Here is a 13847-nt window from a genome sequence, read left to right as displayed (position 1 = left end):
CATGGAGTGTAGCAGGAGAAGGGGGAAACATTGAAACAAGGACTAGCTGAAAATAAAAGTACAAGTTGGACAGAGAGGAACATTGTTAACCACAAAGTATGATTTTATAGAGGTGGAGGAAAGAAACAGAAAAAAAACGAGTGACATTAGTTCCCCTGCAAGGATGTCCAAAAAAGGGCATCCTCGATCCTGCTGACGTGATATCTGCAGTACCAGAAAAACAGATTTATTCTAAAAAGGGCCTCACTGTGTTGCACACATACCAAAGAGTGGGAAAACTAACAATAATGAGATCATCTGCTAAATATCTTTTGATAACAATTACTCATTAGAGCTTTGACGTTTTAACAGGGATCGAAGCAATTCACTCCGGGCATGCACTATGTGCCCTCTCATTGTTTTTGTACGCACGCACGCACACACACACACACAAGTGTACTAGAACACCGCCTCCATTGTGTTAAGCTAATACAAATGTGTAATTGCTCTGCCTAAAATGCCCGGATTTTGTCGATGAATGGTCTCCATAGAAACTGAACAATGTAGGCGGCTGAGAACATGGAAGCAGAAGGTGGGAGGGGCACTATAATCTATGTACTCTCTGGTCTCTGAGCCTTTTAAACATGATGTGGAATCAAAACAATGAGCACATGCGGCGAGAATACACTTACATCCTCGGTGTCCTTTACTCGTAGAATCTGTTCTCTCAGGTCCTGGAGGTCATTAAATGTAGACTGTGCTGTGATGGAGTAAACCAGGGCAAAGCCTTGGCCGTTCTTCATGTACAAGTCCCTCATTGCTGTGAACTGCTCCTATACAGAAAGCACGGGGGAGAACAAGCCATGAGTCCAGCAATATTTCCACTGTGGAACATTGCTTGTAAAGTAGTCACAGCTGATAAAGTGAGCCGTGTTGTGCACAGGAATTGATGTGTCAGGTTTTTCCTTTGGGAACTCATTGCTACAAGCGGTGTGGGTGGATTATCAGCACTTATCGGTCTGTCCGTTCACCATCAAGCCACCTGATGTATGACAACGCAACATTCCAGGAGCGTCCAGTAGCTCTTGATTTGTTCCAACCCTCGGATTATTAAAAAGACCTGGACGGCTCAAAATCTTCCGGCTGTGAGACTTCGCTTAAGCACAAGCGGTGCTTGGAGATAAAATGCTAACCAGTTAGCAAGCCAGCGGGTTGGACAGAATTTAAAAAGGAGACGACCAAATGTGTGATTATGTCCCATCTGGGATTGTCTAAAAATAATTTTACTTGGAAACTGTGAATTATTTTTAACAGCAGGTGTCAACGGACTCAATCTCTGTTTACAAAGCTAATGAAACCATCATAGTGAAAGGCCATGGCTAGCGAGAATCAATATTTGGAAAACATTGTATCAAGTCGTGAAGATATCTCTGACAGCAACTTTTAGCCTGGGGCCATGAAAAAAATGTTTTATATATATCGGTTTTGTAAACAAGCTCTTACGATTCAGACATTTTCAGATTGATTGCTAAAATCAGGTGTAGAAATGTCAACGGCATGCAGGCCACTTACTGTGCCGGCTGTGTCGAGTATTTCAAGCATACATTGCTGCCCGTCTACCTCCACTTGCTGTAAGGGGAAAAAACAGATGGCTTATCAAACATGGATATGCGCAGCCGGTAATTGCAGGCTTCATTATAGTTTCCACTCTGCATATGATAAAAGAAGCACTGTCAGAGGTCAAAAGTTTTAGGAATGATAGCATTGAGACAGAGGGAAAGAAAAGCAGACAAGAAGTTGAAGGACAAAGGGCGTGACAGCACACTGGAGACGGCGAGAGCAAAACAACATGACGTGAACCTACGGAGCAGCTGCTAGCAATCAAATCGCCGCGCCTTTCCCTCGCACTCACCTTTCTGTAGGAGTCTTCTATTGTTGGGTCATATTTTTCCACAAAGATTCCCTGTACGAACTGAACTGTCTGAAAAAAACAAACAGAGTGGACAAAATGACGCACGCTTCCGTCATAAGAAGCAATGGACAAGACTTATGGCCTTAATAATTTACCGATAACCGTATTTGCTTAACTCAAACAGACGCCGTGTCTCAATTAGTCGTTCACTTAAGACAAATAACCGTCTTTCCCAAAATAGACATCTGCCTTATTTCCCTCATGAAAAAAACGGGACGAACAGTAGTTTCCTTGGTTAATAGAGGCTAAAGTTCAAACAGACTTGAGTGTTGAGATCATTTGAACTCCATTGCTAACCAAAGAAGCAGCATCTGTGGATGTTATTCCAGTGTAAAGTAAATTAGTTTCTTACATTCTCTTACATTTTGTACATGTTTTTTATTGCCAATTAGTGTTCCTGTAGACTAATCATGTGATGTCTACGCAATGTTGTAGGCCTGAGGGGTAAATACGTTTTATGGATAATTTTTTGTTGAGGATGATATAAAAAATGGTAAATTAATTATACTTTTATAGCTCAAAGCACTAGGACACTATTTCCACATTCATCCATGCATACACACATTCACACACTGATGGCGGGAGCTGACATGCAAGGCCCTCACCACGACCCATCAGGAGCAAGGGTGAAGTGTCCTGCCCAAGGACACAACGGACGTGCCTCGGAGCATAGTTTCCGCCACGTTTTCTCAAGCCAAAACGGTGAAGTGAGCAGCGTTGCCTAAAATGTATTAATAACTGACAGTTTTTCGATAATTACAAATTTAAACGGTATTACTAACCGTCTGGAATTTTACTGCGGTTTATCATTATGCCGTTAACCGTTAGATCCCTACTTAAATGCATATGGATAGGTGTTCGTTAAGGGGATTTTTATAATGATAAATAATATTAAACATTTTGCCTTCATATTACAATTTATGTGCAAGCAAAATAATCCAAAGCAGATTTGGCAGAACAAATGTAATTTTGATATCAGGAACATAAACATGGACCCATGCAACAATGTAGGCCCGGGTGATATGGCCTAAAATAAAATCTCATATTTATTCACAAAAAATTTGATTTACCACAGAGATGTTCCCTCCGAGTACGGAGTTGATCGCTTCGTTTCACTTCATTTCGCTTGCTTTCTCTTCCGTAGAGTCTAGGCGTGTGTTTAACACCGGACTGCTTTTATTAGATGGCGGCAGGTGTGGACAATATTAGAGATAGACGTAGACTTAAAGTTTGTCTAAGTCTAAGTTGTCCCACACAAAAAGTATACCATGGAGGAGAAACATTTTTGGAGTTTATTTCATTTTGGAAGTGCAACAGCGTCCTTCCCTCATCTGCTTTGACAGTTAATGATGCAGCAGGCAATCTGTACAGAACGTTGCCACAACTTGTTTACAAAGTATTGCTGTTTCTTTACAAGGATGGTCACCCGTCCTTTATTTAAATGCTAACTTTGTCAGTTTTCCAATAACATCAATACTAGCTCAAATGTTTTGTCGTCTATCGAATTTAACACATGCGGTAAAGTATCAACCAACTGAGTTGTCAGGGAGACAGGAAGATTGTGTCTTAGATATGTGAGGTATGACTTCCATTTCATTTTTTTTTTGCTTAACTGTTACACTGAACCACATGTTGGAGAAGAACAAAGCTTGTCTATTTGACTTTATCTTCATTAGCCAAACTGCTTTGTGTTTTTTACTGATATTAAAAAATAAACACCATGTATTACATTACTTGTGGGACCGTTTTTAATGTCACAAATGTATTACCGGTAGTTTAAAAACCATTCATGTGACATAGCATTTTGTTAATGTTTTATGTTTAATTAATTACTATACGATATTTCTGCTCAAACGCCTAATGGATCTGTCCTGATACACCATGTATATGATACATACATTTAGTACATGTAAATGTACACAAAATGTACATAACCTATTAAAAAAAACCTATCAAAATGTAAAAATAAAGATAAAGGCATCATGTAATAAGAAAAAGTTGATACTATTTATGAACAAAAACACAAATATTTGTCTTTAAACATATGGATAGCGTTAACCCATAGCCTTTTTATTAGACATTACAAATTACAATATGGCCTCGCATTCACACCCTACCCCAATACTGTTTGACCTAACATTATGAATAATCGTGATTAATAATAGTGCAGTTCTGTGTAAGACTAGATCTCATATATGAAAAACTATTTTTATCTATAATATAGATAAAAATAGCACATACACACACTAGGCCCCAGACACATTTTTACCGACCAATCTCGCCACTGATTCAAAATAATTGCCCAATTATAGATTATATATGGACAAAAAGTACAGGTATGGCTTACGGCCATCAGGTGCTATCTTGCAAAATTCGTACCTTTGTTTTTATTTGTTCATCTCATGTCCATAAGGTGCATTCTTGCACAACTATTACATCTATTCTCATTTATCAATGTTATGATTTTGTTTCTGCCATATTACTTTGTTTATAATGCGTGTGTTGCTTTCATATGTACATTCAATTTCTACTTAAGGCACATGAAAACACACTGTTATCTGCAGTAATGTTTCTTCTTCAAAGGAAATCATTTTGAATGTTTTTGCGGTTTTTTTTTAATCAAACTTGGTTAAAAAATTTCAGTATAAGTACTTTAAAAAAAAATGTTTGCACAATTCAAAATACCGCAATACCGTATTTTTCGGACTACAAGTCGCTCCGGAGTATAAGTCGCACCGGCCGAAAATATATAATAAAGAAGGGAAAAAACATATAAGTCGCACTGGAGTATAAGTCGCATTTATTGGGGAAATGTATTTGATAAAACCCAACACCAAGAATAGACATTTGAAAGGCAATTTAAAATAAAGAATAGTGAACAACAGGCTGAATAAGTGTACGTTATATGACGCATAAATAACCAACTGAGAACGTGCCTGGTATGTTAACGTAACATATTATGGTAAGAGTCATTCAAATAACATATAGAACATGCTATACGTTTACCAAACAATCGGTCACTCCTAATCGCTAAATCCCATGAAATCTTATACGTCTAGTCTCTTACGTGAATGAGCTAAATAATATTCTTTGATATTTTACGGTAATGTGTTAATAATTTCACACATAAGTCGCTCCTGAGTATAAGTCGCACCCCCGGCCAAACTATGAAAAAAACTGACTTATAGTCCTAAAAATACGGTAATAATGATGACTGTGCTCATTTTGGTCACAATAACCGTGATAATAAATGTTCTATACCGTGACATCCCTACATTTAGGTAAATAAATGCCACTATTTATTTTCATAAAATGTATTGTATAAGTAGTAGTCTGTGCGGGAAAAAAATATGTACACAAAAATGCATGTATGCAAATAAAGACCTGCCTTCTCTCTGCAGGTGAGTAAATAAACATTCTTGGCCATCACTATATAAGGAATGTTACTATTTGTGTAACAGAAGCTATTAAAAGGCTTTTGCCTACAGTGGAAGCCACCTCAGGGAATTATCGTTTGATATGAACTGACGGCTCTGTGGGACATTAGATTAGCGGAAGACTAAAGTTCATCCACACTTTCAAACATGTCAGGCTGCCAGTCTTAAGGGCTAAGAAAACAGCTGGTTGGAGTTAGCTATGCAGTGCACTGAAAAATGTCTGTTGACAGGCCTTGTGGTGACAAAAGAAACACTTTGCCGTATGTTCTTGATTTAGACCCATTAAAATGTCAATGAAAAACTAGGTAAATGATGATTTTTCAGGAGAACTCACCAAAAGGTGCATGTACACAAAAAAAAAAACTGAAAGGATCAGTGATTCTGAACTGGTGGGTGTCAGGTAGAGATGTGACGTTTGGGCGAGATTCATCTTTTAGACAGCTTTTTTCAATGAATGATGAGAACTGATTCACAATTGCGATTTATCGATTCCACGTATTTCTTTAAAAAGTTACTTGATTTAAGGAGTTCAATAAAAACAAAATGCCCAAACTAAGGCTCATGACAACTTTGCAATACATTTTTTAATGAAATAAAAATTTAACAGGGAACTGTGATGAGTTTCATCTTTTCTGACTTATAAATGTTGAAATAATGTTGGATACTCGTGATAAATAATGGCAACGTATCAAATCATAAGGTTCATGCATTTGGGCGACAGCTTGCATGCAGTTCTGGATGCCTCTGTTCACTGGGTTTTGCAGTCCGGTTAAGTCATAACGTCACGGCGAAGTGGACATATTTGACTTTAAAAGGGTTCCTATTACGCAAAACAAACTTTCGTTTTTGTGTATCTATGAACCCCATAAGTCCGAAAATTTGAAATAAAATCATGGAGGCATGGCAGAGATATTTATAAAACAATATTGCCTGCTTCCAAACAAGCTGTACACTATATATATATATATATATATATATATATATATATCCGCCACTCGTCCGACAACGTAGTCCCTAAATTACGTATTTTTGTCTATCCTCTTGTCATGGGGTAGACTGGCTTGTGCATGCTAAATCCTCCGCTCGCCATTTTTAATAAAAAGTAGCGTGAAGTTCTAACTTATATCAGTCAGTAGACTCCATATTAAAAGTGCTAAAAACTACAGTCGAAGTGGTGGCGCGTAAATAAGACCGCCCACAAAACGGCGCATCTTAAAGAGACAGTCAGAAAGCAGTTTGAAGATGGTCTGTAAAAGATAATCTATGCAACATTTTGACTAAAGAACCGGCATTACATGTAGAATATAAATACTTTAAGTCGAGCTATTAGCCAGTCCTTTAGGCTGTGAGAAAAATGAAAAAAAAAGTACGAACGTATAAGGGGTGTCAAAAAATATTAGAATGAATCGCGATTCTTATTTGAAACGATTCTTAAAGGGGAACATTATCACAATTTCAGAAGGGTTAAAACCATTAAAAATCAGTTCCCAGTGGCTTATTTTATTTTTCGAAGTTTTTTTCAAAATTTTACCCATCACGCAATATCCCTAAAAAAAGCTTCAAAGTGCCTGATTTTAACCGTCGTTATATACGCTCTCTTTTCCTGAAAGCTGATCTGTCCAGTCCAGTTGGAAATGCATCTGCTTTGAGTGTCGCAGGATATCCACACATTCTTGCCATCTCTGTCGTAGCATAGCTTTCGTCGGTAAAGTGTGCGGAACAAACGTCCAATTTCTTGCCACTTTCGCATCTTTGGGCCACTGGTGCAACTTGAATCCGTCCCTGTTCGTGTTGTTACACCCTCCGACAACACACCGACGATTCATGATGTCTCCAAGGTACGGAAAACAGTCGAAAAAACGAAAAATAACAGAGCTGATTTGACTCTGTGTTTGTAATGTGTTTGAGAAAATGGCGGATTGCTCCCCGATGTGACGTCACGTTGTGACGTCATCGCTCCGAGAGCGAATAATAGAAAGACGTTTAATTCGCCAAAATTCACCCATTTAGAGTTCAGAAATCGGTTAAAAAAATATATGGTCTTTTTTCTGCAACATCAAGGTATATATTGACGCATACATAGGTCTGGTGATAATGTTCCCCTTTAATCGATTAAAAGAAATCAAAAATCGATTTCAAAAAATTTAAATATATATACACATATATATTTAAAAAGGCATGTGCCATGCAGTGACATAAATCAGCTGGTTTTTTTTATGTGGCACTGATTCGATCAAGTGTACAGGTGGAACAAAAGTTGTGATCGGGTGACTATGTGTGTATGAAGTTTATTGTCGAATGTGTCTGGGGAAAAAAGCAATGATAAGATACGTATATATTTAAACAGTTTACATTTTAAAACGATAAATTATTATACTTTTGAAAAGGTGGGAGTGCGGTTTCATTTTCAGTCTGGGAACGCCTCCACAATGGACAGCTTGCAAATAAACTTAGAGAATGTCTAAGCAATCGTTACACCAAAGCATATCATCTCGTCCACAAGGAAGTCTTTTAAACGTTGATTGAAATCATCATTGCCCACTTTTAACTTTTTTTTAAATGTATGAGATACTGAAATTGACAAAAATACATTGTAATTCACCCAGGTTAGTGATGAGCAATTTGGGTCGCTGATTGCCGTTCAGAGGTGACGGTGGGACCCGCAGCCAAACCGGTTGAGAACCACTGCCTTGACGAATCAGGAGGTAGGGTTGAATATTTAGGAAGGAAAACTTACCAGAGCGGACTTGCCCACACCACCAGAGCCTAACACCACTAGCTTGTATTCACGCATGGCGGGATCACTTCAGCAGACAGCCAAACCGTCTGCAAGGCACACATGGGGAGAGAATACAGGCGAATTAGGATACAAGAGGACATATTAAAACGATAACACATTGAGTAGAACTAAGGAATTTTCCAGCCCGCTTCCTGAGATTTCCCACTCCAGAAAGGAAGGATTCTAGTCATTCCTGGAGGTTATGGACAACAGGCAAAACAACAATGGAGGGAACACCCATAAGTGGCGCTCCTTCAGGGAGGAGGAGGTGAAGAATATGTGACCTCTGTCTAACACAATCCAGCTGTGGTGTGCAGGAGTGTGTGCTGGTGGTAGTGGGAGATGATTCATGGATCCTGCATATATTCCACTCAATGACACAATCAGCTGGCTTTCATGCGCCAGGGCGCACCCTGCAGACAAGACTTTTTGGTCAATTGCCTCCTTGTAGATGCTGTGAAACATCTGTGTGCTGATTTCTGCAGCAAATAAAAAACAGCTGCTAGGGGGCAAGTGTGAGCTGCAATGAGGAAGAAAAAGTGCAGTAACTGGACTATGGCTTTCGGGGTTGCAGTTCTTGGCGCACAATGTGGCGCTAAGTCAGTTGGGTTAGCCAAGTGGGTCATTGGAATTGGGCCACAGAGACCAGAACTGGGTGAAGTAGGACTTTTTGGATTCTGTGTTGACTTTTTAACGTGTTAAATTAACATATCTAAAAAGGATGCAATCATATCTTCATCAGCACAAAATACACAAACACAGTCATTTATTGCAACATTTTTAATAACATTTTCCCAATGACTGCATGCAAAATGGTAGGTAGATGGGTGACTTTTTGTATGCCCCACTTTTCTAATGAATCGGTTTTCAACTGAAACTTTTGCAAAAATTATGTCCCAGTTTTTGTACATTGCCTCAATATTTCCAGCCAGCCAAATATTATGTGTAACAAACTAGTCAGTCAAGCCGTGTATCACTCCACGGAATCGTGCGGATGCAGAGCCAAAAGTATCCAACGTGTTCAGAATGTTTTCTTTTTTGTTTATTATTTTCATTATCTTTTTTTTTATTCCAGCATTTGTTGCAAGTGCCAGCACTTTGATAAGGAAAGTGAGAAAAACTTAATTTCAAGAAAGAACTTGTAGCAAAGTCTTTGCTCACAAGAGTCCTCAATCAAGGTAAAAGGTTTAAGTTCATCCGTCATTTATATGTTTTTTCTGTATGAAAAACTATAGCTATTTCTTATAGAACACATTTTTTATATTTTCGATTGTAACAGATATGGATTTATTTCTAATAGGCAGTGATGGTGATGACCTGTTTACCTCCTCACAAAACACTTAACTGCTTCCTGCGAAACTAAACTTTTCATTTCACCTCTATTGAGCCGTGCAAGCACATCTGCTAGGACAGTAATGCCATGGTCAGTACACCAGTTACTGGTGATTTTGGCACTGTGGGCAGGTGCCAGATCATGCTGGAAAATGAAATCATTATCTCCATAGAGCTTTTCAACAGATGGAAGCATGTAGTGCTCTAAAATCTCTTGGTACACAGCTGCATTGACTCTGAACTTGATGAAACACAGTGGACCAACACCAGCAACTGACATGGCTCCGCAAACCATTGCTGACTGTGGGAACTTCACACTGGATTTCAAGCAACTTGGATTTTGGTCCTCTCCAGCCTTCCTTCAGACTCTAGCGCCTTGACTTCCAAATGAAATACAAAACTTGCTTTCGTCTGAAAACAGGACTCTGGACCACTCTGCAACTGTCCAGTGCTTCTTTTCTATAGCCCAAGTCAGACGCTTCTAGAGATTTTAGAGCACTAAATGCTTCCATCTGTTGAAAAGCTCTATGGAGATGATGATTTCCTTTTCCAGCATGACCTGGCACCTGCCCACACTGCCAAAACCACCAGTAACTGGTGTACTGACCATGGCATTACTGTCCTCGATTGGTCTGCCAACTCCCCTGACCTGAACCCCATAGAGAATTAGTGGGGTATTGTGAAGAAGAAGCTAAAAGACACCAGACCCAATAATGCAAATGAGCTAAAGGCCGCTATTGAAGCATCCTGGGCATCCATAACACCTCAGCAATGCCACAGGCTGATTGCCTCCATGCCACGCTGCATTGATGCAGTAATCTGTGCAAAAGGATTCCCAACCAGGTACTGAGTGCATTAATTGACATTTTCAAATGTTTGATTTTGTTTTGCGGTTATAAATCTTTTTTTTTTTACTTGGTCTGAGGAAATTTTCAAATTTTTTGAGATATGATTTTTGAGTTTTCTTAAGCTGTATGCCATAATCAGCAATATTAAAATAATAAAAGGCTTGCAATATTTCAGTTGATGTGTAATGAATCCAGAATGTATGACATTTGTTTTTTTAATTGAATTACAGAAAATAAAGAACTTTATCACAATATTCTAATTATCTGAGACAGTCCTGTATATATCATACTCTTATCTTTTATTAATCACACTATATACATTAATGTATCACTGATGAGTACGCAGCGTCCCAAATGAGGTCTCTGCAATGAAAACAAAAGCCTCATTTGATCACCAACCATTTTGCAAAGCATCAAAAGCAAATGTGATCCACTGTGTGAAGCAGATGACTCCTCCCACACAGTTTTTTTAACAGCACACTTCATCTAAAAACTCGGCGTGGTGCACAAAGACTGCAGACGGCCAACTTCAATGGCGAGCGGTGACCGTGTGGTCAGGGTGTGAATAATTCATGTTTGCTAATCTCCACGAGCGCAAGGAAAGCTGTCTTTGCACAAAACACAGAGAAGCAATTGTTAAGTAGAGATCACAGATACGCGTGTGCAATGCGTCTTGTAAGGACTTGACACCCTAAGCTTAAGAGGTCTGATCCTCCACAAAGTGTGCAGACAATTTTTCTGGAGTGTTAGTTAGAAACACAAACTTAAACATTTTAAGACAACTGTAAATAATGCAAAATGGGAGCGCAGCTTTGGCTTGCTCATATTGTCAAGGTGGCAAAGCATGCTGCCATGATACAAATACCACCCACCAACACAAAGGCCTCTTGTGATCAACACTCGCCAGTCACAACCTTAGGTACACCTGCACTGTCTAATTAGGAGGATTATTTTTGGCCAACAACCACAATCCGACTTTTAGATCCGGTCAGATTTCGAGTCCCAATCAAATACTTTACCGGACGTGGGTTCATATCAGGGAATGTCGTGGTTTGTGAAGTCTGTTGAGGCACTGGAGATTAAGGGATTAGGTGATTAAGAAATGAAAATGTTTTATAGCAAGTAAGTAAAACAGAATAAAACAATTTAAAAGCTTATCTTGTTAAATGTAGAATTTGCTATTATTGTTGTAAACCAGATGTGTTAAATGTATGCTATTGAATACTACATACACTGTTTAGCATAATTAAGGTGGTAGTGCACAATCAATTAAAAAAAAGCAAAATCTACTACACATGTATTATCATTACATCAGTGGATGATTTGGTCTTTAAAAAATAATGGCAATAATATAGTTAATCTGCAATAATTTGGAGGTCAATATATTGTCGCGCAAAATTTATTTACCGCCCAGGCCTACTTTTTTGTATTTATTTCCGTGCCTTCTTTAACCACAGATTGCCCAAACACTTTGCCCCCAGTCGCCGTAAACTTGCAGCTCTAAGGTGTGTCGTAGCTACTATCTACACATTCACATGGTCTTTGCACTAATTAATATTCTCTCTCCTGAAGTTTTAATCTACCGTATTTTCCGCACCATTAGCCGCACCTAAAAACCACAAATTTACTCAAAAGCTGACAGTGCGGCTTTTAACCCGGTGCGCTTTATATATGGATAAATATTAAGATTCATTTTCATAAAGTTTCGATCTCGCAACTTAGGTAAACAGCCGCCATCTTTTTTCCCGGTAGAACAGGAAGCGCTTCTTCTTCTACGCAAGCAACCGCCAAGGTAAGCACCCGCCCCCATAGAACAGGAAGCGCTTCTTCTTCTACTGTAAGCAACCACCCGCCCCCGGAAGAAGAAGAAAAAACGCGCGGATATCACCGTACGTTTCATTTCCTGTTTACATCTGTAAAGACCACAAAATGGCTCCTACTAAGCGACAAGGATCCGGTTCATGAAAAGACGCAATCTCTCCATCCGCACACGGATTACTACCGTATTTCACAGCAACTGATATTCCTGTGAACCGCACTGTGGAACGGGAGCACGTACGGTGAATATTCGCACCACAGGGAATGAGAAGTCATCCTTCACTGTGGTTCTAGCTTGCCATGCTAACTTCCACCCATGGTGATATTCAAAAGGAAGACCTTGCCAAAAGAGACCTTTCCAGCCGGCGTCATCATAGAAGCTAACTCGAAGGGATGGATGAAGAAAAGATGAGCGAGTGGTTAAGGTAAGTTTAAGTTTACGCAAAGAGGCCGGGTGGCTTTTTTCACGCAGCTCTGTCCATGTTGATATACGTATGTTTGTGATTGCACATTTGCGTACATTTTGGGAGTGAACAGAGTTGTTAGAACGCTGGTTTTTAATATATTATTAAAGTTTGACTGACCTATCTGACTGTTTTTTTGACATTCCTTTAGCGCAGTTAGATGCGGCTTACAACACGGGGCGGCTTATTGGTGGACAAAGTTTTGAAATATGCCGTTCATTGAAGGCGCGGCTTTTAACCCAGGGCGCCTTATGGTGCGGAAAATACGGTACTTGCCAACTTCTTCTTTTCCCTGCTGTAACGCAGTTCCAGTTAGACTTCTGTTGAAATGTGCAAAGCATTTATTATTTTCCTATTTGACTACTTCACTATCAAGCTATTTTAGTGCCGTGGATAGCATAGCTTGAACTCTCCTCCTCCGTCTGTGTCCACACGAGATCTGCATTACATTATTAAACATATATAAATAATCGATATTTCGACATTTGTCCATCAATTCAGAATTGTCCCCATTCCAATTGCTATATCATAATTTTTTTTTTAATCTCTGTTAGGCAGTGGTATGCATTGTAACTCATGTTTCCTAAAGAGGGACCTATTGTACGGTACTAATTTTTGTATTAGATTTTTTTGACTGCTGTAGAGAAAGCTGCAGGATTGCTAACACAGAAAGTGTCGTAGATCTGCATCATTGCCTGAAAAACTGATTCACTCACCCTCCTGTCCCTCTTCCGTGTATACCTCCCACCAAACTCATTCTTACGCCCTTGGATGTTAACCATCATGCATCGTTGAGTCTGGAGACAAGTTTCCATGGAGTGCCAACCAGGGCTGCACGATATTGAGAAAACACCTCATTGCAATTTTTCTCTCAAAAATAACGATTGTGATTAGATTTGCGATTTTAATATATTATACATTATATGCATAAAACTGCGAAAATAACGAGTGAAGGAAAACATGTCATGTCAGTCAACAAGGCGCCACACAACACAATACGCAATCATTTACTTTCAAATATATTTGGCTTTATGCAGACACTCAGATCTTTTGTCTACATTATACTCTTAAACTAAAGACATAACTGATACAATTATACAGTGTTTATAATGTAATGTTATGATAATATTTAACAATGGAAGTAACCATTCAAAAGGATGTACACTTGTATTCCTCATTACTGTAGAATTGTTTACCATTGTACTGTAACCATATTTT

At 38.9% G+C, this 13847-nt stretch overlaps 1 protein-coding gene across 4 annotated transcripts in view; it reads right to left on the bottom strand.

Moving 5' to 3' along the window:
• The window catches only part of LOC133586995 (ras-related protein Rap-1A-like), a 41825-nt gene that overhangs the window by 11381 nt on the left and 16597 nt on the right, over positions 1–13847 (bottom strand). For all 4 annotated transcript variants that reach the window (XM_061939457.2, XM_061939464.2, XM_061939479.2 and 1 more), the window contains exons 2-5: positions 8126–8214; positions 1892–1960; positions 1552–1608; positions 672–812 (exon numbers count right to left, since the gene is read on the bottom strand). In XM_061939457.2, the coding sequence (XP_061795441.1) occupies positions 672–812; positions 1552–1608; positions 1892–1960; positions 8126–8182 (324 nt within the window). In that variant the 5' untranslated portion in view covers positions 8183–8214. The remainder of the gene's footprint in view (positions 1–671; positions 813–1551; positions 1609–1891; positions 1961–8125; positions 8215–13847) is intronic.

Source organism: Nerophis lumbriciformis, linkage group LG03 (assembly GCF_033978685.3).
Source record: "Nerophis lumbriciformis linkage group LG03, RoL_Nlum_v2.1, whole genome shotgun sequence".
NCBI lineage: Eukaryota > Metazoa > Chordata > Actinopteri > Syngnathiformes > Syngnathidae > Nerophis > Nerophis lumbriciformis.
The sequence above is the reverse complement of the archived record's forward strand: the minus strand, read 5'-3'. Positions and strand labels throughout refer to the sequence as shown.